A 26058-nucleotide genomic window follows, 5' to 3' on the forward strand; every position below is an offset into this window, starting at 1 on the left:
TTGTGTGGTGTGTAGTTGCTGGTGAGTATTTGCTTCAGGTTGTGAGGCTGTCTGTAAGCAAGAACTGGCCTGTCTCCCAAGATCTGGGAGAGTGAGGGCTCATCCTTCAGGATAGGTTGTAGATTCTTGATGATGCGCTGGAGAGGTTTTAGTTGGGGGCTGTAGGTGATGGCTAGTGGCGTTCTGTTATTTTCTTTGTTGGGCCTGTCCTGTAGTAAGTGACTTCTGGGTACCCTTCTGGCTCTGTCAATCTGTTTCTTCAGCTAACTCAGTCACTCATCACCTTACTCTACAGCAGTGTTTCCCAAATTTGGGATGCCACTTGTGTAAGGAAAGCCCCTGTCGGGCTGGGCCGGTTTGTTTACCTGCCGGATCTGCAGCTCCGGCCGATCGTGGCTCCCATTGGGAGCTGCTGGAAGCGGCGGCCAGCACATTCCTCGGCCCACGCCGCTTCCAGCAGCTCCCATTGGCCTGGAACAGGGAGCCGCAATCGGCCGGACCTGTGGACACGGCAGGTAAACAAACCGGCCCAGCCCGACAGGGGCTTTCCCTACACAAGCGGCGTCCCAAGTTTGGGAAACACTGCTCTACAGCAAACTTGCATGCAATAGCCTCATTGGTTGTCTGAGGGGGACTGCACATATGGTGGATTACTTGGCCTAACTGCTACCCTTGTGTGACAGCATGGGCTTTCAGTAGTTGAATAAAATATCAAAGCTAAAACGTAATGTTTGAGTTCTAGAATAGTCTTTGTGATGTACATGGGTTCTCCTCCACACTGTTACAGTAGTGCACATCTTTTTAATTGTTCTATACATACATGATCACTGCTTCTCTTTTTGCTTGACTTTGGCACTTGTAAGCTTTTTAGGCCAGGCCTGTGTCTTTGTATGTGTTTCAGTAGTACTTAGCCCAATGGGGCTCTAATCCTGGTGAGGGCAAGTAATATGAATATTAATTAAAGAGAAATACTGATTTTATATTTATTGCAATGTTTCAACATGTCTTAAGGATACTGTTACATAAATTTAATATTAACAATGTTATGTAGGATTTGCTTTGTATATAAATTTATGGAGCATTTTAGCCCTCCTAACTTCAAAAGGGAAGGTCTTATTTAAACTTTATGAATTCTTGAATGGTTATCTTCCTACTCAGAAGTTGATGAAAACCAATCTTGCCTCTTAATTTCTACATTGCTTTGCTTTCTTTGTGAGCTCTTAAGTCTTGTTTTTTATGTTAATTTTTCAAAAACAGTGCAATGGCTGCACCAGCACGTTACTAAGATTACCCCTTTTGTGTGTTCAGTTTATCTTTGGCAATAGACAGCATAAGATTGCTGCAGAATTACCCTGTTTCCCCGAAAATAAGACATCCTCCGAAAATAAGGCCTACTTACAGTTTTGCCTCTCGTTGTAATATAAGGCATCCCCCCGATAATAAGACCTCCCCGATAATAAGGCATCCACCGATAATAAGGCATTTTTCATTTCTGAAAAATAAGACATCCCCTGAAAATAAGACCTAGCGCATCTTTGGGAGCAAAAATTAATATAAGACACTGTCTTATTTTCGGGGAAACAGGGTAGTAGAAAGAGGAAAGTAAAGCAGAGTATGGTCCCTGCTATAGTGGTAGTTTAATTTGTAGTGATGTGGTGGTAAAACAGCACAGGAATCACTTTGAGAGAGTTTGTAACATACATTTGGGATCTGGAAGTGTTCAGCATTAAAGTTCCTATTGGAGTCAGCCAGCGCTCAGATAACAGAAAATGGGTGTGGCATAAAATAGGGACAGACAGAAATAAAATCATGTCAGATAGCGAGTATTATTAGGGTTAGAGTTTCCATTATTAAACTATTTTGCAGGTTTTAGTATCTTTACCATTTCAAATTATGTTGGAATGAAACTTGTAAAGGAGGTACTCCGTCAGGATACCAACTTTTTTTTATTGCCCTAGGTTAATTTATCTTGCTTTTACCTATGTTGAAATGTCTAATAAACTCTGATTATATCTTGTTGTATAATAAACAGTAAGATTCCCTCTTTGGAAAGAAGGTTGATGGTACTGGATATGATTCTTTTTTAACCCCCAGGAGCCATTTGTAACACATGACAGATCCTTTACCCTTTTTTCCTTTACCTTTGTCCCTTTCTCTACAGTTCTTTTGTTTATTTCCTCAGAAATATAAAACTGGAATGGGGGAAATGCAAAACATGTTTAGGTAGTGCCATTCTTTTGCAGCAGAGACAGCATTTTAGGAAAGTCTGCTTTTTGAAATATTTCTGCACGTATTTTTGTCATTCTTGAAGTTGAGTTAAAAATTTGTTTAATATTGTCCATAGCTGATCTCTACTCCTATCTTCTTGCCAGTCTTTGCTCCTTCAAACAACTAGCATGGTAGCTTATGGAATGGAAAACAGTTTTGAATAATGCATGTAATTGTTGCCAGTGGTAGAACTTGCATAGATAATGCTTACTAATTTAGGCCCAGAGCCTGCAATCATTAATGCAAATGCCTTGTTTTATGTGAGTAATCTCTGTGTAGTCAATGGAACTACCCATATTCTTAATGTCAAGCATGTGCATAAGTGTTTGCAAGATTAGGCTCTAATTAAACATACCAGTAATCCATTAAGGGGTAACAAACCAGGCAAGGGAGGTATAAGAGGGACAAGGATAGCAACAAAGTTAATAAGTTATGCTTTAGCCACATCTTATTTATGGATTTTTATTTCTGAATGGGGGTTTTAGCTCTGCTTTGTGTGACAGAGGGTTTTAGGGTTGAGCCCTCAAGGTGCAGACTCGGTAGGGGAGGGATCTTTTTTTTTTTTTTAAAGTGCCATACACTCCTCTGATGCTGTGAAAATAATTAATATTTTTTCTTTTTATTAGACTATAATTGATGCAAAATGAGTGTTCCTGACTACATGCAGTGTGCTGAGGACCATCAAACTCTCCTGGTTGTGGTCCAGCCAGTTGGGATTGTCCCTGAAGAAAACTTCTTTAGGATCTACAAACGAATTTCAACCGTGAGTCAGATTAATGTCCGTGACTCCCAGCGTGTGCTATATATCCGCTATAGACATCACTACCCTCCAGAAAACAATGAATGGGGAGATTTTCAGACTCATCGGAAAGTTGTGGGGCTCATAATCATAACAGACTGTTCCTCTGCAAAGGATTGGCCCCAAACTTTTGAAAAATTTCACCTTCAGAAGGAAATATATGGTCCTACACTCTATGATTCCCGATTGTTTGTCTTTGGGCTTCAAGGAGAGGTTGCAGAGCAGCCCCGCACAGATGTGGCATTTTATCCTAGTTACGATGAGTGTGAAACTGTGGAGAAGAGAATAGAAGATTTTATTGAATCTCTCTTCATTGTACTGGAATCCAAACGTCTTGACAGGGCCACTGATAAATCTGGTGACAAGATCCCACTTCTATGTGTCCCTTTTGAAAAAAAGGACTTTGTAGGGCTGGACACTGATAGTAGGTAAGTAGCTTATTTACAACCTAGCAGGGCTTGAAAAATTTACCTGATGCTAGCTCAAGGACTAAGCCTATTAGCCCTGGTAAAGAAATGCCTGTGGCACCAAAACCACTTCTACCTCAAGGCCATATCTTCTGTAATGTAAGGGAACTTACTTTATTTACTCGTAGACTATATTTAATTTTATTAATTAATAAATATATTATTTATATCTAATTTTATTAACTTTCTATTAATATTTTTAAATTTAATTTGTAGGGCTTGTCAAATAGCTTATTAAAATAATTTAATAGGTTTGACAGATTCTACCTCTACTTATATTTTTGCTGAATGGAAATTTGACTAGCTATAGAACTGGATGAATATTACAAATTAATTAAATTTAATGTAGTAAAATTAATTGTACATATTTTGCTGTGTAGTATCTGACTAACCCTACTTACAACATCCCTTTCTTTTGTCCTAGATCTTCCTGTCCTTACTGTCTTCCCTCCTTCTTTTTCATTCCTATAATAGAACCATGGTCTATCTTTGTGCATTGTCTTCAGTGTTCGTTTCCTCTCTTTCCCTCCTCTTATCTCTTTTCCTTTCTTACTTTGTGTTCTGTTTCCTATTCTCATATTTTCTTACTATTCCTTTATTTCTTCTTCCACCCCCACTCAGAAACCTTTCTCTATACTGTACATTTCTAACATCCCAGCAATATTTCCCAGCCATCTTTATTCATGCCTTCCAGACATAGGGTTTGGAAGTTTTACTAGACACCTATTAGCTAGAGCAGGGGCCGGCAACCGCTGGGTGCGGTTCGCTGTCCCAGGCCAATAGGGGCGGCGGGAAGCGGCGCGGGTGAGGGATGTGCTGGCCGCGGCTTCCCGCCGCCCCTATTGGCCTGGGACGGTGAACCGCGGCCAATGGGGGCCACGATCGGCTGAACCTGCCGCATCAGCAGGTAAATAAACTGGCCCAGCCCGCCAGGGTGCTTACCTTGGCGAGCCGCGTGCCAGAGATTGCTGACCCCTGAGCTAGAGAAATAAACCAGCTAGCCAGAGACAGGTGTGAAAGATCTTGGGTGTTTCACTGCTCAGGGGCAAAACCCAAATGAGATGCTAACTTCCAGCTGCTGGGGAAGGGGAGAGTGCTGAAACTCTTAACAAGTTACTTTAGCTGTTCAGGGGTTCCCTCTGTTAAATCAACATTGTGCTATTAGGGGTCTGATTAAATTTGTAGCCCACCACTAAATCTACTCTGGTGTACATGCTACAGGTTGCTACCAAGGGGGTGTGTGTGTCTGCTGCTTAGTTACTTTGCATCTCCCTCAGCTTTCTGGCTTGTCCTAGAAGGGTTTGATACTGAATGTGATTTGTCATGGTCAATATAGTCATGTAACTCCATTCTTCATACTGTGTACAGGTAGTAAAATTCTGTAAGGTAGACAAACCCATATAGACCGCGCATTACTCTGCTGAAGACTGTTGGTCTAGGGCAACAGAATTTCTATTTTTGAATAAAATAAAGAAACTTTTTTAGGAGTATTGTCTAAAAGCTTTCAACAGTATTTGTGTCGTTACATAGCTTTAGAATAAAGTGATATTAGCTGAGCCCCTTTATGCTGTGTATAATGTAATGGAATATTTGTTTCCAAAAGTTAAAGGTGTTACGCCAAAATGGTTATTTACTAGAGGTGATTATAGTGCAGTCCCAGGGCCAAATGTGACCCATGAAATTCTAAAATGGTAGGGAACACAAACAGCAATCAGTGCAAATTTTTTTTGTCACAGAAAGGTGTAGATCCAAGCAGATATGCATTGTTGCATTTAGTTTTCATTTGTTACGTACGCTTAAAAGTGAAATAGTTGTTGTTCTTGCCAAGTTGCCAATGGGGCCTTCCACCCCAACCCTGGTATAGTATATGCTTTGGACACATTGGCTTACAGTTTTAGTAGTATTTTAGGTGCTCCTACTGCCATGCTGAACCTGATGTAATATATTAACTCCGCACTTAAAGTCGTCCCGGTTAACATTGTTTCATTATTAGGTTTCTGATATATTCGAGAACATACTCATTTAAAGTTGCACAGTTTTCCATTATAAGGTTGTTTGGTTAGCTCTGCCTGGTGTTCCAGGCAGGGTCTGGGTCTGGGCGTGGGGGGCTTACCCCACTCCACCCGCCTGGCATTCTAGCCGGGAAGCAGGCAAGCCCCCAACCCGGCTCCCAGGAAGGAGCGCCGGGCGGGTGGAATGGGGCAAGACCCCACGCCACATTCCCGCTCCCCAGCTAGAACACTGGGCGCAGTGGGGCAAGCTCCCCCCAACCCTACTCCCTGGCAGGAGCGCTGGGTGGGTGGAGCGGGGCAAGCTGCCGTGTCCCAACCCCACTACGCCCCTACCTCAACCAAGCTTCACAATCATCATTGGTGAGTACAGTATTAAATTGTTTAAAATTATTTAAAACTTATATTGTATATGTATATAATGTCTTTTGTGTGGCGAAAAAATTCCCTGGAATCTACCCCCCCCCCCATTTACATTAATTCTTATGGGGAAATTGGATACGCTTGACATTGTTTTGCTTAAAGTAGCATTTTTCAGGAAAATAACTACAATGTTAAGTGAGGAGTTACTGTACCTCAATAGCTTTTAAATTGGTTCAAGCATTGGGTATCTTTTAACCACAGTGTTTCTGCACTTAGCATCACCCTGTCGTTAAGAAGAAAGTAAGTATTCCAATCTCTATCATAAATCTTCAATTTAAAAATTACACCAGAAAGACTTGATAAACCATAATTTCCAATTTTGTTTGTTCAGTGTTATTTTGCGCTGGCATTTTTGATTCTGTTGTAAAACATCTGGATTATATTTAAATTGCCTATGAAAGGTGTTTAAAATTTTCTGTTCAGATTAGCATTTTGGGTAATATTTTAGCAAAATAAGAAGATATATTGAATAGTTGGAAACTGAGGTCACTTTCTTATGCCCCTTCCGATTGGAACCTTCCACCCCCCGCCTCGTAAATTCTTGTTTATATTTAAGTAAGATAAAGACATTTGGTGCCTTTTTATTCTTTCACTATTTGTGAAAGTGAAAGACTAACAGTCCTGTCTTGATCCAGAAATGATGTAATAAGTATACCCTTTGTGGGCTTCTTTGCAGAGGTCTTCCAAAGCACTTTGAACCTACCCTGCTATAGTGCAGCTCTTGTAGGCTACTTTACAAAAACTCAGGACTATCACCTATGTTTGAACTGGAGTGAGACCATAACATTAATTTACACTTCTGAGTCAGAGTATTTGAAAATAGATCTTCAAAGGTGAAATGCTAGTCCAGTTTCTTCTCACTATTTAGCTGACAATAAAACGTGTCTATAATGTAGCATGTTCGGTTGTATAGTGCCTATAATTCACTGGTCAAATGGAAATCATTGTTTAAAGCCATACATTGCAACTTTATCATTTTTTAAAAACTTATAGGGAAAGATTTTTTTCTTTGCTTGAGGGTATGCACACATTATGGTGGAGATGAGTTTAAATGATGAAAGAAAAGACTAACTTTATTAGGAAGGTGGAACAAACCATAAGACGCTCTTCAGTACTTCCAGCTGCTACAAACTGATGTGGGAGGCAAAGATGGCCCCTTTACAGTGGTTGGGGTTTTTCTTCCCCCAAGTTAGAACTCCTTTTCTCCACTCTCATCTCTTTTTATGGAGACAATGAGGCATTCTTGCTTCATATAGTTTATAGCTGCTGCTAAAGCTTGAATATTGCCCTGCCTTTTTGGCAAATAACTGCATTAGAATACCACCAAATATTGCACAGAGGGATTTGATCTCAGTGCACCTCTGATCATTTGGTCACAGATTGTTGTTTAATCTGTGGGAAGTATATCTTTTCCCTGCAACTCTTAAACTTGCAATTACAGTTGATAATCCATTACAGAGGCCAACTCATCTGAAGGCTAGAGATATACCCCATACCAAATGAGCCGGGTAAGTATGTCAACATAGAAAATATCTCAACTGAAATTAGTGAGGTACACGTCACCAGGATGAAACATGCCAGGGTAATTTTTGGTCATACCATAATGCCTAAGTACGTTCAACTGAAAACATTTTAAACCTCTCAATTCAATTAATATCCTTTCAGGCTAGTGTACTTCCCGACAAACACTGTGCATTGAGCTTGGACCACACTAACCTGGTGACTAGGATTAGATGGCTAGGATCAGTGCAGTCATGTTTCACCCAGCTAATAAGGGTCACATTATTATCAAGAAGTAATATTTGCTTTTGAGGTGGATGATTGTAACCAAACTGGCTGCCTAAATGCAGTGCTTCTAAACTAGGGTATGAGTCATTTTCATGCTTTGTAGTCCAGACACACTAGATGCTGTTGAGAGGAAGGTGGAGTTGAGATCTGTCTCTTCTGGCAGCTTACTTGTGTACCTGGTAGATGATACTGTTTCCCAGGTTCTATACTGAGAGTGGTGATATCAAGGGAACATTACAAATAGGCTTGGCAGAATTTGATTTTTTTTAAATAATTTCAATGGATAAAATTTGATAAAAATAAGACTAAAAATTATCAATTTAAAATTTTCATAGTTGGGAAGTTGTGGGGGAGTCAAATTATTTGACAGACATTGAGATTCAAAAAATTAGCTTTATAGCTGTTAAAACACAGATTGTTAACATCATGTCAAAATATACAAAGTAAATATCCTTAAGTTATACTCTGATATTTCTCAAGCAGTCTTTTTCTTAGTTTTCCTATTTATAAAGTTAGATGATCGATGGAAATATTTTTTTCATCGGTTTGTGTGTATGGTAAAATCAATGTTTAGTGACATTTACTGATTAAAATCTAATCCTTCTAAGTCTAATTACAGTATTTGTGTTGGAGAATTAGCTTAAATGAGAAGTAGGAAGCGGTGGAAAGAAAGACTATCTTGTTGATTACAAGGCGTAGGACTGGGAATCAGACCTTGGTTCAGTTCCTGGCACAGCCTGCCAGCATGTGATCCTGAGCAAATCAGTTAATCCCACTGTACTTCAGTTTCCTCATCTGTAGAATGGGCATAATATTTCCTTAGGTCATAGGGCTGTTGAGGCTTAATTCATTAATGTTTGTAAGGTACTTTAAAGTTTTCATATGAAAAGCACTATAGAAACAATGTATTTTATGTATTATGTTCCTGACTGGTCAATGAAGAGAAGCAGAAATCAAAGCAGGTACATGATCTTAAAGTGGACTGGAATAGCCAAGAGGAGGGGATGAGTAGGAGCATTAAGGCATTGGTCCTGTCAAGACTTGACATGAGTGGGGACTACTCACAATGCATAAAGATAAGCACGTGTAGGACTCAGCAGGGATGGAGCCTAAGGTTAAGATCAACAGAGTCCTGTGGCACCTTTATAGACTAACAGATGTATGGGGGAACATAAGCTTTCGTGGGTGAATACCCACTTCGTCAGACGGTTAAGATGTAGACAGGAAATAGCATTCCCTATGGTTTTAGGCCTGAAACCATATCTCCAAAATGCCTGGACTTCAGGGTCCAAGAATCTGGTAGTGGCAAAAGATGTAGTTACTCTGAACAGGAAAGAGTCAGTTGTTAAAAACTTCTGGGATCTGATGCATTTATGATAGAACCACCTGTTGACTAGCCAGAAATTCCCACTGGACAAAGCAGGTGGGATTGTGAATCCTTATGAAGAAACAAAAGGCTTTTCAACCTTAGGATATCAGGGAAGGTGCATACTCAGAGCTACTATGGTGGTGCCTCAGCATGCTACGTTATAGACAAGTTTCATGTTCTCTATCTGGTGTGTTACTGATTGTGTGCAGTACTCTGACTGTTTTCAAGTTTTCATATGAGACCATTTCTGTTGAAGTCACTCCCTCCTTGACCATTTCAGACAGCGCTATTTGATAACTTTTTCTAGGTTTTCCCTGTTTTTAAAAAAAGAATAGCTAGTATTTCTAGTCTGTTGGGCCCAGATTATTTTAATGCTTAAGTTATTCACATCAACTCAGATGTTAGTATGGGCACAATTACATTGTTGATTTGGAACTGATAAGACATCTACTTAACATTGTTCTTGGGTAATGAGAGAGCAAGATCCTATATAGATGTATTGCTTTTCTAATGTTAACATCTAGTAGGTGGGATTTGTTCATTGCTCTTTGTCAAACTGTGTGAAATCTGAGTACGCGTATATGTGGCTATTTAATTTTTTTCTGTTCTTGTATATTTCTAATTTTTGTTTTGTTCCTTTCTTTTTCTTTTTTTTCCCTCTCATACTGCCCTGTGAGTTTGTTGTTGGGTCTGAAAAGGTAGGCTGTGATAGATTATATTTAAAATGAGTTAGTTTTCATGTGCTGCCTTTCCATTCTGTCCTCATTACATAGTTGAGTGTTGCTTGTATATGTTTGTTTTCCCGTACAACTAAGAATTACCGCTGGACCGTTATTATCATGGGTTCACTTCTTTTAGCATATGGCAATTCTATTTGGTGGCAATGCTGGAATTTTTTTTGGAGAACACAAACAATTTGCTGAGATGGCTGCTGACCTCTGGAAGCTGCTTTATTTTGTAAACTCAAAGCCATGAAGCTACTGCCTGTGTTTGTTTTCAAAATTCAAATGTTTTGTCAGTGATGGAAATTAAATGCTGTAGCTGGATTTTTAAAGGCTCAATAATGTTATGAACAGTGATATTTGTTGTTATGCATGCTAACCAGAATTGGGAATTGATTGAATTTGGTGGGATTTTTTTTGCAGCATTTTGCATGAAAACTTTGCCAATTCATTTTGCATGGTTTTTGAACCGTCAGTTTTGTTTTCTGACACTTTGAAGAATCCGAAACTTCTCCAAACTTTTTGCTAAATGGTTTGTGATGAAATTTACTTCTAGTTTGAAATTTAATGATTTAACACTTGACCATTCTGAATTTTGCACATAATTATTAGGGTTACCATATTTAAAAAATAAAAAAAGAGGACACTCCATGGGGCACTGGCCCCGCCTCTTCCCCAAAGTCCCCGCCCTAACTCCGCCTCCTCCCCTGAGCGCCCTGCATTCCCTCTCCTCCCTCCCAGCCACGCGAAAAGGGCTGTCTGAGCACTACGGTCTTCATGGTTTGCCGGGCAGCCACCAGACCCTGCGCCCCCGGCCGGCACTTGCCCAGCACAGCTGGAGCCTGGGAGGGGAAGCACCAAGCCGGGGGCGCAGGGTCTGGAGGCTGCCCAGCAAACCGTGAAGCCGGTAGCGCTCGGGCTTCGGGCAGCCCCCATGCCTCCGGACCCTGCGCCCCCGGCTGGGCACTTCCCCTCCCGGGCTCCGGCTGCTGTGCTCCTCCCCTGACTCTTCGGCTCTGTTTAAGAGCCGAGCTGCCTGACCGCTACCGGCTTTGGGCAGCCCCCATGCCTCCAGACCCTGAGACCCCGGAGCCCGGGAGGGGAAGTGCCCGGCCGGCGGCTCAGGGTCCGGAGGCATGGGGGCTGCCCAAAGCCGGTAGTGCTCGGGCAGCTCGGCTCTTAGAGCCGAAGAGTCAGGGGAGGAGCACAGCAGCCGTGGGAGGGGAAGTGCCCGGCCGGCGGTATTTTTCCCAGACATGTTCGGCTTTTTGGCAATTCCCCCCAGACGGGGGTTCGATTACCAAAAAGCCGGACATGTCCGGGAAGAACTGGACGTATGGTAACTCTATAATTATGGCAGTCACCTTGGGCAATTTTAGCTGGAGACAGTAAAATACAGAAGGAACAGTGCAATGCATATAAAGTCAAATGCATGGCTGCAATATATATGTACCATATGTACATGAGATCAGGTGAGGATGGAAGTGGCCAGGACTCTGCCTTCTGCTTCTATTCCCAGAAGTGGTACACAGGTATGTATTGTGTCCTGCGCATGCCAGCTGATGAGGTGCTTGATGTTAAACCAGAAATGTGGACACCCAGAACAAGGTAAGCAAGTTTGATGAAGGCATTATGGTGGCTGTTAGTGGTAATTGTTTTAGTGTGGTAGCAGACAAGCAGTCTGATTTCCACCAGCACTCCACAGTGCTCCCAAAACAATACTGATTCTTACTTAAGAGGATTTTGTTCCTTAAAAACATAGGAGCTACTGCATAAAGATGGAACTATATTTGAAAGCACATTGTAAGCCAGCCTCACAGTAGTCAACCACATGTAACTCTAGTGAGTGGGGAACCTTCAAAGATTCAGGTTTTGAATGGTTATGTGAAGCTATGGGGTATCCCATAAGACCATGTGGTCTTGTAAGTGACAACACCCTTTATGGTTTGGGATAGGATTAGTGGACTGCTACCACTTGCCAGTATTTTTGGGGGATGGGGTGCTTTTTCATCTGGTGTCTTCAGCAGTCACTGTCCATCAAAAATCTTGGATTGCCTTATGGGGAAAAGGAAGAGCAAGTACAATGGCTCTCTGCTCATGCCACTCCCTCTGAGAGTGTAGAAAATGACTTCTAACCCCTGTCACTGTGTGGGAATTGGCTTAGACGACAGGGAACCAGAACCCTGGTGACTCATGATCAACCAACCAATGCATCCCCCCCGCCCCAAAAAGTATAACCTCCTTATTATATTGTAAAATTTTGCACCAATTTCTTCATCTTGGACCTCATAGCATCAGTAGCTGGGACAAATAATTTATTTAATGACTGTACATTGGAGAAAATCACCAAAAAAGTGATTTTTAATTTTTTTGCAATAAATATAGTATTATGCATTTGATTAGACCAGCATTTTTTCAGTCTAGTTCTGAATTAATGTTTTTATTGACCCTTTTTGTAGCCGGGTGACTTTAAAAAATAAATCCAGACCAAACCCCCAAACATCTGGTGAATTAAGTTTTATCATCTGTGTGTTGAGGGTGGATCTTGTTTACATGAATGTTTGACTTGGCAGAGACATTTGTATAATATTAAAGCACAAGTTGGAAAAACTGCACATTATTGTAACCACGATAAAAATTGTTCACTTGAATAACTTAGTTCTTCATAAACAACAATGAATTACAGATAGTTATTTTAAAATAGGTGTTTTTATTGGGGATGTCTGTTACTATATATGAACAGCAATTTATTGATACCTAGGCTTTGCTGTAGGAAATTGATATATTTACATGTTGAATATATAAAACCAAATGTCCGCAATGTAAATAATTTCCTAACGCAGCTGAGTATATCTTGGGGAGGGAGTGTGAACCAGTTGATAGGGCACTAGACTGGGACTCTGCAGACCTGGTACTACTCCTGCTGCTGCCAATGACTGGCTGGGTGACTTTGGGCAACTAATTTCACCTCTCTGCTTCAGTTTCTCAGTCTGTAAATTGGGGGTAGTGATACTTGCCTCTTTTGTAAAGAACTTCAAGATATATTCATGAAAAGTGATTTTAAGAGCTAAATATCAAGCTGGAAAATATTAGTTATTGTGACCATCTTCTGATCTTTCTGATAGGGTTATAGTACATTTATTTAAAATACTTTTTCATGGTTTTTGGGCAGCATTTGTTATTTTAAAGGCAGAACTAATATTGCTATGCACTGAGTGAATCACTTGCTCTTTATTTAATTTCATGTATAATCTTTGAAAGCAAAGAAACAAATGAGCAAACAAATAGTAATATCCAGTGAAGCTAAATTTTATTATTTTTTGCATCAGACTTATAAAACAAGTGAAAATGAGTCTGGTTAAAGTAGTCCAGACAGCAGTAACCAGAATCGACTTACTTTGCTTTTCCGTTTTTCATAAAAACGTATAAGTCTATGGAACTATACTATAATGCAACTATCTATTGCAATTAACTGCGTTTTTGATTTCTACTTGGTGTCTTTTTAAATTCACACCTTTATTTTTAAACCATTCCTGCTAAAGCATTGATTGCTAGCATTTTGCTTTAAATTAAGAATTTGCATCTTTTGTGAAATGTAGCTTTAATATAATTCTCGGTTAAAAGATATTTTGTCTATTCTTCAAATTCACCAAAAGCTTGGATTCTTGGCTGTAACACCAACATTTGAAAAGAAACTATTGTCATATTATTGGTCATGACAACTTGATATATTGGTTAATATGGGAGAGAAGTACTAGGATGAAAATGAATTAAAAAGTAAACTTTCTAATTAAGAGAAACTACAGATCATAATTTGAAAGAAAAAGTAATGCCAAGTGTCCTTAATTCTAAGGACTGTGTTATTGAGGTAGAAATAGGTTGGAGTGTTATTTCCTCTAATAGAAATATAGCTTTTGTAGAAAGGCATGATAGTTTCCCATTTCACTGTTCAATTTATATAGATATTACAAACAAATCTAAAATAGCAATGATTAGATAATCTTACATTTTTAGTCCAAAAATATGGGTACTAGCAAAATTCTTCTAATCTCTCCTCTGCTCTGTTCTCAATCCCGATTATAATTTGTTTATATCACAGCAGACAATACTAAATATTAGAATGAGACATATTTCCACAGAATCCAAAAAATTTGGAACCTGTGCTGAAATCTGGTTAAAACTTGACATAGTCTTGCACCTCATAGTGAGATGCAGCCTTAGCTTTCACTCAGAATTTTCTTGCTGTTTCCTTTTGTTTCAGCCATCTTTATAAAGTATAACTTTAATGGAAATCTAAAAAGGGTAATGCAAGTGCTGCGGTTTCCTTGACAGCTGTGGGACAAAGTGAGAAAAGTCCTTGGATTCAGACCCGCTACTTGTCCCTCTCATCACCCCAATCATGGATCCGATGTGATTGTATATGAGGGGCATTTCAGATGATTGATTGATTGGAGAGGTCATGTCCAGTATTTTTGGATGGGCAGTAGCAACAGAAGGCATATTTTCTTGTCTCACTGTGTAATGGCCTCTGCTGCTGCTGCTGCAACAGTGATATTAGTTTTGGTTGGTTACCTGTCTGGTTCTCCCATAGACATCTCTGCCACTTTCTTCCATATTACCCTTCTAAGATACCTACTAAAAATGGCAAAATTCTGATGGTTAGGTTAAGGGGCTGTCCTTTATGTGCAATGTATATTTTTAAAAAAGTATATCAATGTACATATTTTGATCCCCTCTCTCCCAACACTCATGTTTTCCTTAGGGCAAAAAAGAAGAAAAAAATGTTAGTTCCACTTGTTTATCATTGCCCTAACCACTTAGCTTGGGTAGTTTGTCCTACTCCTCCTTCCCATTTGTCACTTGTCACTTTAGATTGCATGCTCATTGGGGCAAAAAGACTGTTTGTATAGTGCCTAGGGAAGTGGCCCCCTGTACCTGATTAGGGGTTTCTGGGCGCTACTGCACTAGAAAAAATAACTACATTTCAATGTGTTCAGTGTTTCAGCTGCTGCACCCAACTACTGTTACAAGGTTTGAGACCTCTATCTACAGAAAGGGTCAGCATTAGAAAAATGTAATGTAAATACATTTTACTTTAATAAAAAAATAGGTCAGTGTATGGGTTTAGATGTTAAGTTCCGTTTTTTAAAACGTTATCATGAATTGAATTTAGTCATAACAAATGCAATTGCTGCTGTTAGAGGCATAAATCTCTGCTAGTCTCACGTTTCCACACAATTTTTCTGAGTTTTCCCATTTTTTCGTAAGAAGGTGTACCAGTTCATACAAAGTGCTCTGTAATTTTCCTGAGGTCCCTATTGCACTCTTTCAAATTCTTTAGGGCAGTGGTTCTCAAACTTTGTTTTCACGGACCACTTGAAAATTCCGGCGGGTCTTGGTGGACCACCTAATGATCTTTCCAAATGTTTGTACCGTCAGGTAACTATTGCAAAGTGCTTTACATAAAAGTGCTATATAAATTTTTAAAAAATAAACGTTTTCTACAAATAAAAGCACACAACTCATATTTTAATATCAGTAGTCTTACCTTTCTAATGTGATGGATGTGTCCCCTCCCCCGTGTCGTGGCAGCCCCTGAACTGGGGCTGGAGTGGGAGGGGAGTCTCCCTGGCAGCCGCAGCCCTGGAGTTGGGAAAAGTTGCCTCTTTCTCTGTCCGTCACAGCCCTGCATGCCCCTAATTCCCTGCAACCCCTCTTCTCACCCCATTGCCTCCTCCTACCTACCCCCTGTTCCCCCCAAGGCCATCACCTCACCTTACATGTGCATTTTCTCACTGGCCGTGGTTCGCCGCTCCAGGCCAATTGGGGCTGCGGGAAGCGGTGCGGACCGAGGGATGTGCTGGCCGCCCATTCCACCGCCCCCATTGGCCTGGAGCGGCGAACCACGGCCAGTGAGAGCCACTATCATCTGAACCTGCGGACGTGGCAGGTAAACAAACTGGCCCAGACCTCCAGGGGCTTTCCCTGAACAAGCGGCGGCCCGACTTTGAGAAGCACTGCCTTAGAGGGAACTATCCACAGAGGACCTGAATGGAGCTCACGGACCACTGGTAGTCCGTGGAACACAGTTTGAGAATCTCTGCTTTAGAGTTAGTCCATATATATATACTGTAAATCTTAGCTAACTTAGTTTTCATTTCAGAATCCAATTTTTGTTCCTATTTAATATTTAGATGGTAAGGTTGGATTATTTATTTGAAAGGAGATCAATTTTTATAGTCTCAATTAACTGACCCTGGGGTTGATGGTTATATCATTTAGTTGTTAAATAAGAGTGGTCTTCAGGGAAGAGAAGGCCAGACCTACAAGTTTGATCGTTTTGGGGAAACATTTATATGGATCATCAAAGATTTCATAGTGCTGCATAAACATTAATCATTTCAACATGCCTATATGGTAGGTAAATGGTATTATCCGTATTTAATAGTTGGAGATACTGAGGCAGAGAGGCTGAGTGACTTGCTCAAGTTCTCACAGCACATCAGTGGCAGATCTGAGATTATTACTCAGGAGTTCCATTTTTGTACCCAATCTGTGCTGCCTCTCAGTGATCCAGAAAGTAGTGAATCTAACTAGAGAATAAGCAACCCTGGATTTACTACTTATTGGTAGGAAGGGACTGAGAATATGATGGGATAGCCTAATTTTGGCAATTAATTGGTCTTTGACTATTAGCGGTAAATATGCCCAATGGCCTGTGATGGGATGTTAGTTGGGGTGGGATCTGAGTTACTACAGAGAATTCTATCCTGGGTGTCTGGCTGGTGAGTCTTGCCCACATGCACAGGGTTTAGCTGATTGCCATATTTGGGGTCAGGAAGGAATTTTCCTCCAGGGCAGATTGGCAGAGGCCCTTGGGGTTTTTCGCCTTCCTCTGCAGTGTGGAGCAAGGGTCATTTGCTGGAGGATTCTCTGCACCTTGAAGTCTTTAAACCACGATTTGAGGACTTCAGTAGCTCAGACATAGGTTAGGGGTTTGATATAGGAGTGGGTGGGTGAGATTCTGTGGCCCACATTGTGCGGGAGGTCAGACTAGACTATCATAATGGTCCCTTCTGACCTTAAAGTCTATGATTCTATGAATAGTGGTTATAAGCTGCTTGAATTAAAAATAATAAAGAATAACAGATTTAGATTTTAAGAAAACGTATGCATATTAAGAGAGATAATGGAGGAGGCGGCAATATGGAATGGGAGAATATATTAAATCCACCAGTGTGGAAGAAAATTGGAGCACTATGAAGGATATGACAAAGATTAACGGGTCTGAAAAATGGAAGGAATCAGGAACAGCTGATGAGTTTTCAAGAAAGGCTGTTCACAGATCAGAAAGTGTAAAATAAATCTCTGCTGGCACTGAAAATGGAGAAGTAGGAGGCATCCAAAAATAGCTGCTCAGCAGGATAGATAAAAATCAATCATTTAAAAACAATTTTTTTATTTAAATCAAATTTTGTTGATAAAATACTTTTTGAGGAAAAACCCTATCTAAAGATACATTATAGATCAAAGATATTGCATCATGGAATAGGGATTATTAATTCTATAGTATGAGACAATATATTCATGTAATGTTTAAGAAAAGTTTTGTAAAGGAGTTCCAATAGTTCATTGATTAGGGACCCAATCTTATGGGGTTCCAGGTGCTTCTGTATAGATTATGTAAATTAATCTTTCCATCTACCCAATGGGACTCAGTGCTCAGTCTAGAAGATACCATCAGAGATGCTTAGTTTTGCAGTTCTCAAACTGTGGATTTGTCTCTCCAGAGGTAACATGCTTGTTAACAGCAAAAATGTTTTAAAATAAATAAATATATAGAGGTGAGAAATAACAGACCTCAACTCTGTTGTCCCTCTGCAAATTTGTGTACACAGAGTTAATCGCTTACCTCTCTCTAAAAGTGCAAAGTTTCAAAACATTCAATGAATAGAAGATTGTTGGGGGTGGAATAGATCTGGACAAGGAGAAGAAGTCTGGAGATAAATGTGAGAAGGGAGGGACAGACAGTAGAAACAAAAGTGAAACTGTTTGAGTAGTATAGAAGTCTTGAGATCTGTCTTAGTGTAGCCTTTGTTGATTTGCAATCTACCATATCATTCTCTCACTAGAAGAGAGAACCTATAATGGCAGCAGGCCGTAAGATACCCAGTTTGGGAATAAGAACCATTCAAGAAATATGTTTGCTGATGATGTTTTAAAGAAAGTCACACCGGTGAACTGGTGGAAGTCACTTAAGCACTTGGATTCAGAGACTGTTGAAGAGATAATCTCACTTCTAACATCAGTAGCGTCTTCTGCCGGTGTAGAAAGAATATTTTCTTCCTTTGGACTAATTCATTCCAAATTGAGAAATCGTTTGGGACCTGAAAAAGCAGGAAAGCTTGTTTTTCTTTTCCAGATTATGAACAAACAGGAAAATGAAGGTGAAGACAACTGAGTTAGCTGCAGTAGCCAATATTTTAAGTTTCTCATGTTGACCTGGCTGACATAGTCGATTTAATTTTTGTTTTTTAAAAATATTTCATTTAACTATTTTAGTTAAAAACAATTTTAACAAAAACAAACCTGATTTTAAAAAACGTGAATGTTTAATACATTCAAAAATTAATATGCTTGTTTTGTTAAAATATTGTGTTTGCTGTTGAAGAAAAAAATCCAGAATACATAATGTTATTGTTTTAGTTAAATAAAACAATTTAAATGTCTTTCTGGTGATGTTCTCCTCCTAATACAACATGCAAGAAAATCCTCCAAATATTAATGATTAACCTGTTGAATTGGAGATAGTTCACCTCTTCAGGACTTCATAAATATCTGCTTCAATTACCCTTTGGTAAATGAAATAACCAAACAATAATTCATTTTCTGATATAGCTGTAAAACTAATCTGAAAAGTTTTCAAAATAAATCACTGTTTAAAAATGTATAGTTTGTACCTTCTAAAAATGAAACCTACATCTATCTCTGAGTTGTGAAGAATATGTATTAAGATTATAACAACCAAAAAGAATGCACTTTTATGTAGAAATCTATGATTAAATCAAGTCTTCCTGACTAAATCAAATCCACCCTGCTGCTCAGTAAGACATGGTCATGGAAGAAGAGGAAAGACTTAAATAACTTGGAGAAATTTAACCTTGGAGAGAAGATACTAGAAACCCTGAGAAATGTATCTGAATAATATACTCCTAGTAGAAGAATCTCTAATGTTACAGCAATAGGATTTGTGTGTACTTACAAAATGTATGTAGATGAGTGACAGTTTTATTCAATCTTTCAAATGAAAAAAAGCTTAATGACTGGTGGTGCAAATATTTTCAGTCTATAGAACACTTAGGTGTGTGCTTGAAGGCAGAACAGAATGTGTGGAGATTTGCTGAGGGGCTCTGAGGGTATGTCTACACTGCAACTAGACACCTATGGCTGGCCCATGCCAACTGACTTGGGCTTGTAGGTCTTGGGCTCTAGGGTGTTTGATTGAAGTGTAGATTTCCGGGCTTGGGCTGGAGCCCAAGTTCTGGGAAACCTCGCACTTCACAGGGTCCAGCCCAAGCCTGCAAGTCTACACTTGTCACCTGATGTGCTGAGACTACCTCTGAGCCCGTTTTCTCTGCCAGTTTGGGCCTCCAGAACCCTGCCTTTTTGAACCAGACACGCCAGTCTGCTCCAACACAGACCCAGCATCTGAACCATGCCCCCCAAAGCTGCAGACTTAACTGAAAACAGCTTAGCAAGTGCTCCTGTATCTAGCACCCAGACCCAGCTCCTAATGGGATCCAAACTCCAAATAAATCCGTTTTACTCTGTATTTAGCTTCTACAGGGTAAACTCATAAATTATCCACCCTCTATAACACTGATAGAGCGGTATGCATAGCTATTTGCTCCCCCAGGTATTAATTACTTACTCTGGGTTAATTAATAAAATCACTTTTGCTAATTAAGTATAAAGAGTAGGATATAAGTGGTTCCAAGTAATAACAGACAGAACAAAGAAAGTTACCAAACAAAATAAAACAAAACACGCAAGTCTAAGCCTAATACAGTAATAAACTGAATACAGGAAAATCTCACCCTCAAGATGTCCCAATAAGCTTCTTTCACAGACTAGACTCCTTCCTAGTCTGGGCCCAATCCTTTTCAGACTAACGTTGTGGTTTATGCGGGTCCAGCAGTCACTCACACCCCCTTAGTTATAGTCCTTTGTCCCAGTTTTTTTTCAAGCATCTCTTTGGGGTGGAGAGGCCGTCTCTTGAGCCAGCTGAAGACAAAGTGGAGAGGCTTCCAGGGCCTTTTATATTCTCTCTCTTATGGGCAGAAACCCCTTTGTTCTTCTGTGCAAAGTCACTGCAACAAGATGGAGTTTGTAGCCACCTGGGCAAGTCACATATCCATGAATGATTCAGCTTTTTGCAGGCCGACGCCATTGTTTACATGTTAGTTTCCACATTCCAAGAAAGCTCAGATGTGGATTGGCATCTCCCGAAGTCCATTGTCAGTTAAGTGTTTCTTGACTGGGCACTTACTGAGAATAGTCCTTTCTCAAGAAGCTGACCAAATGCTTCACTGAGGTTACTTAAAATTAAATACATTGAGATACAAGTACATAGCCAATATTCGTAATGTCAAATACAAAAATGATACAGACTTACAGACAGCATAAAACAGCGAATTACAACCTTTCTATAGACGCCTTACTTGACCTCCTTTGTACAAGATTTGGTGCAACTATAGGATGTTGGTTGCAACAATGATCTACATGGTCACAGTTCATGTCAATAACGTCACAGCCATGTTTAATGTCTCAGTGATGCTTGTTTTTATTCTTCCCTCTCTATTTACGTAACTCGATGCTTTCTCAGCTCATAGGATGGAGGTATTGTGGGAGTAACTATACACTCTCTTTTATATTTCAGACATTATAAGAAACGTTGTCAAGGTCGGATGCGGAAACATGTTGGTGATCTGTGTCTACAAGCTGGGATGTTACAAGATTCCTTGGTACATTATCATATGGCTGTGGAACTTCTGCGGTCTGTAAATGACTTTTTGTGGCTTGGAGGTAGGCTTAATTGATGCTGATAAAACACAAATGATTTAAGATTCTGGTACAAAGCAAATGATGGTAGCTTTTTGTAGCCTTCCTGCTGCAATATAAAAAGGCAGCAATTAAATGCACTTAAAAAGACACTTAAAAAAATCCAATAAAATGTGACTTGAAAATCAAGCCAAAATAATTAGTATGTGACTAAGAATGCAAGGAAAATACTGTTTGTTATAGAAAGTGAAAATTTAGCATATTTGCAATATAAAATATGTGCTTCTGTAGCATAACTCATTATGCATGACTTATTTAATAGCAGTTTTTAAAAAGGTGATTTTAGTCCTTAGGTGTGGGGAAAAATGCTACCTGTATGAGGCATAGTAAAGATTGGATGAAAAAATGTATGCTCCTGTGGCTGCCAAACCCACATATATTTAACTTATATTGACATATCTTCACTCCTTTCACCTCATGCAAAACAGTTTTGGCCCCTAGGCTTCATCTCTTTGCAGGCCTCTTTTTTTCTTGTGCTGCTGTTGCTTTTCTCCTAGGTGCACAAGTGGTCATTGGACGCTTAGCTGCTGCTTCTCGTTCCTCCATAGAATCACAGTAGTGTAGGGACCTCAATCCATCATCTAACCCAGTCCTCTGCTCTCAAGGCAGGACTACGTAATAACAAGACCATTCTTGACAGATGTTTGTCTAACCTGTTCTTAAAAACCTCCAATTACGGAGATTCCACAACCTCCCTGAGCAATTTGTTCCAGTGTTTAACTACCCTAATGGTTAGGAAGATTTTCCTAATATCCAATCTCAACCTCCATTGCTGCAATTTAAGCCCATTGCTTTCTTGTCCTGTCCTCAAAAGTTAACGAGAACAATTTTTCACCCTCCACCTCATTGTAACAACCTTTTATGTACTTGAAAACTCTTATCATGTACCCCCTCAGTCTTCTCTTCTCCAGACTAAACAAACCCAATTTTTTTCAATCTTCCCTTATAGGTCATGCTTTCTAGACCTTTACATCATTCATGTAGGGAAATCACTAGCAGCTCTTGTTGCTCTGCTCTTTGCTTCTCCTTCTGCTCCTCTTAAGATGTGTATACACTTTGAGCTGGAGGTGTAAATTCTGGTGCACGGAGACATACACATGCTAGATCTGATCAAGCTGTTGTGCTAAAAATAGTGTAGCTGCAATGGTGCAAGTGGCAAAAGTGGCTAGCCACTTCGAGTATGTAGCCATCCAAGATGCTAGGTATGTACTTGGGGTGGCTGTCTGCTCACACTGCCATACCTACAATCTATTTTTAGTGCACTAGCTTGATTGGAGATAGCATGCGGTATGTATCCTTAAGCTGGAATTTGCACCTCCAGCTGAGCGTAGACATACCCCCACAGACACATCTTTGAGTTATTTTGCTTCATGGCTCCCTTCTTGCAAAAGACCTATCAGCTTCAGCCACTCTACTTCCTGTCTTTTTCCTTCCACTCTTGAGAAAGGAACAATGGTGCTTAGAACGTTCTGTTCTAGCATGGGAAGGAGCCAGACAAAATTTTTTTCATGAAGGGTGCAGTGGTATATATGTAGCCATACATATGTTACGCGTGATGCGTACCATTGACAGTGGCAAGGAGGAGCAGGGCTGGCCGCCCCACTGCCCAGACAAGTGTGGCCCCTCCTTTATGACAGAGATTGCTGAAAGCATCATGATGGAGAGATCCATGGGGCTAAAATCGAGAGAGTTGCATTGTTGCTCCTGTGCACTGAAGTTCAGCACTACCGTGGTCCCACCATCGTGATGGAGGAGCTGCAGAGCCAAACCTGTTGGACACACTGAGCAGTGGGGTTGACAGTACTGGTCCTCCTTGCTGCTGCTGCTGTGGGGCTGGCTTCTGTACCAGGGCTCCCCCCTGGGGGCCTGCCTGGCCTTGCTCCATTTCCAGCAGCCCATGTTCCTTCTCAGGGATGGGGAATGAGATTGCATCTGGGTGGGAAATGCTTGAAAGGGACCGAGTAGGTGAGCGGGGATGGCTTTGCGGGGGTTGACGACACGTACCATGGAAAAAATTTCTGTGGGGGCCCCTGGCAGAGTGAGGTTTTTGAGGCTCTATTTATAGGATTATAAATTATAATACTTCATATCATATGATGAATTGATTCTCTGTTAATTGAATATTTCTTTATCTTTAATCTCCAGCTGCTCTTGAAGGTTTATGCTCAGCGTCAGTTATCTATCACTATCCTGGTGGCACAGGAGGTAAAGCTGGGGCTCGTAGGGCACAAGGTAGTTCTCTTCCCGCTGAGGCAGGCAACAGACACAGACCAGGTAAGCCTTAAACAGGGCTTCTGTTCTGACTTTTCCCCCCAGATGTTTAGTAATGGCAACCCTTAATCTATAGTCTTCCCTCCCCTCCCCCATGTGTAATAAGAATTTCACACAAAGGTAAAAATGGTATTAAACTGAACTACATTTCTTTTTTGTGAGAAGATTTATTTTTTATGATAAAAATCCTATGGTTTTGTAGTGATATTAAGAAATGTGCTTACCCAGAGATAGAATTTGTTCAAAATTTCTCTGGTTGTGTGTTAAGATTTGGTGAAAATCATTCAGCAGGGAAAAACACAGGCAATTTTCAGAAAATATATAAATGGTGTGAGAGGGATATATGAATTGATAAGGATAAGAAGGGTATGTTCAATATCCAAGGCTTTTGGTGTTCTTTATTCAAGGACTTGTTTGGAAAACCGTATCACTTTGTTTCAAAGTAGCAGCCGAGTTAGTCTGTATCCGCAAAAAGAACAGGAGTACTTGTGGCACCTTAGAGACTAAGGGTAGGTCTACACTACCAGGTAGTTCAGCGGCAAGCAAATCGAACTTCTGGGTTCGACTTATCGCGTCTTGTCTGGACGAGATAAGTTGAACCCGGAAGTGCTTGCCGTCGACTGCGGTACTCCAGCTCGGCGAGAGGAGTACCGCGAAGTCGACGGGGGAGCCTACCTGCTGCGTCTGGACAGAGGTAGGTTCGAACTAAGATACTTTGAATTTCAGCTACGTTATTCACGTAGCTGAAGTTGCGTACCTTAGTTCGAATTGGGGGGTTAGTGTAGACCTGCCCTAACAAATTTAGGTGCCACAAGTACTCCTGTTCTTTTTGCCAATAATACATGTAACTTGTATTAATTATAATATTCTAATATTGAATTGCAATTCATATCAATTTTAAACAAAGCCCATTTAGTAGGTCTTTTATTAAAATAATGTTGGTTGTAAAATTAAACACCAGTCAGTAAACTGACAACTTGCCATTGAAAGGCTTTAGTATGCTTTTTGTAAATACTTTAATTGTATAGCTTTTATGAAATAGGTTACCTTCCTTGGAGAGAGTGCCTGCTTGCTATTTAGAGTTAAACAAGGGAATGGGGATTTTTTTAACAGCTGACCATAATTTTTTTTTAAATTGTGATCAGAACTAATTCATTCTTGTAAAAATAGCTTTACTTAATATACATATCAAAACTGGCAAACATGTATTTTGCATTTTCAAAGGATGAATTACAAATTATATGTATTGACATTTCAACTTTACAGTAAAGGAGCATGTTTCAAAAGATTACACCAGGTATTCATGTAATTTAAGTAAATAAAGTTTTGTCCAGCTAGTCCCATAACCTCAGTGGTTCTTAAACTTTTGTACTAGTGACCCTTTTCAAACAGCAAGCCTCTGTGTGCGACCCCCCCCCCCCTTATAAATTAAAAACACTTTTTTAACATTTAACACCATTATAAATGCTGGAGGCAAAGCGAGGTTTGTGTTGGAGGCTGACAGCTTGCGACCCTCCCCCCATGTAATAACCTCCCGACCCCCAGTTTGAGAACCCCTGTGTTAAAATGAGTCTTAGAAGTTGGACAAGATGATATCTCACTCATCAAGCACACAGTTGTAGCTCTCTTCGCTTCTCAGCAAAGATTTAATAGTAGATGTTGCAGTCAGGTCTCGTTATTAAAACTTATTTTTACAAAAGTATATTATCATAATTAAGTGATAGTTGTCAGAATAACTGAACAAAATACATTTTGTGATTTATTACTATTCTTTTTGTTTTGTAATTTAATAATTTGCAGCGTCTTCCAGTCACTTCTGCAAGTTGTATATTTAATACATTGTTAAATATAAACTTCTTAAATTTCTTGTTAAAAGCTTTTCCATAAGCCACTCTCTGCATCAAGTAAAAAATATTATTCATAGAGACAACTAGTATTTTAATTGTCTGTTCTCTTCACTCCATACCTTTCAGGAACACACATCTTAATCTAGAGCTGTTATTTTACAGTCCACATTATAGCTCCAGTTATTATAACTGTTATTTTGGGGTCTAAATAGTTAGTTTCTAATCTTTGTTGGAACAGCAACTATATCCTGATACCAAACCATCTCTCCAAAAATATATATATAAAGGTCTGATTACAACACAAACTTTGTACCCATTTTTGTATCTTTCTCCTGTAAGGTTTTCTGATTGTTTTTTCCTCTTTAGTACATACGGTTTGTGCAACTCCTCTCTGTCTGAAGTATCTTACTTTTTCAGTTGCATTTCTGTTTGATTTCTTACATTTTTAAAAGTGACAAGTAAAATAGCATTACAGAATTAGGTATAGAAAATTAATTCCAGTTTTCCTGTAGCTTTTAAATCTCTAGCTTACCTCTCTGGTCTAGAGGCTGAGAATCAGTTTAAGGAAGTACAAGCTATCGGATAAAGAACACAAATAATTTGGGGCTATTGAGCCCTCATTTCACATTTCAATTACCTTCTCCAAGGTTGAGAGCAACAGGATGCTGTATCTATTTAAAAAAAAAAAAAAAATTTTATATCTATATCTATAGATATAGATCACTTCTCTCAAATGCAAACTCCTTTTACCATATATTTAACATAAATGGTTTGAGTTGTTGGGTAGGCCTTACACAAAACATCCCGTATTAGAATCTCATGGAATACCTCTACATCTGAGAGGTAGGGAGCATTTCTTTCTGCTACCCAACCTTGACTGAAGTCTACCACCGACATGCATTCACAGTTTCTGAAGAGCCATGCTCTGTGATGGTAGAGTCATTAACAAAATCTCAAAAAAAGTGATGATCCTT

At 39.8% G+C, this 26058-nt stretch overlaps 1 protein-coding gene across 3 annotated transcripts in view; it reads left to right on the forward strand.

Annotated features, from left to right (window-relative positions):
* TRAPPC9 (trafficking protein particle complex subunit 9) overlaps positions 1-26058 on the forward strand; it is an 831895-nt gene that overhangs the window by 9971 nt on the left and 795866 nt on the right. For all 3 annotated transcript variants that reach the window (XM_054018404.1, XM_054018403.1, XM_054018405.1), the window contains exons 2-4: positions 2895-3495; positions 20785-20930; positions 23112-23240. In XM_054018404.1, coding sequence (XP_053874379.1) covers positions 2912-3495; positions 20785-20930; positions 23112-23240 — 859 coding nt within the window. In that variant the 5' untranslated portion in view covers positions 2895-2911. The remainder of the gene's footprint in view (positions 1-2894; positions 3496-20784; positions 20931-23111; positions 23241-26058) is intronic.

Source organism: Malaclemys terrapin, chromosome 2 (genome assembly GCF_027887155.1).
Source record: "Malaclemys terrapin pileata isolate rMalTer1 chromosome 2, rMalTer1.hap1, whole genome shotgun sequence".
Classification (NCBI taxonomy): domain Eukaryota; kingdom Metazoa; phylum Chordata; order Testudines; family Emydidae; genus Malaclemys; species Malaclemys terrapin.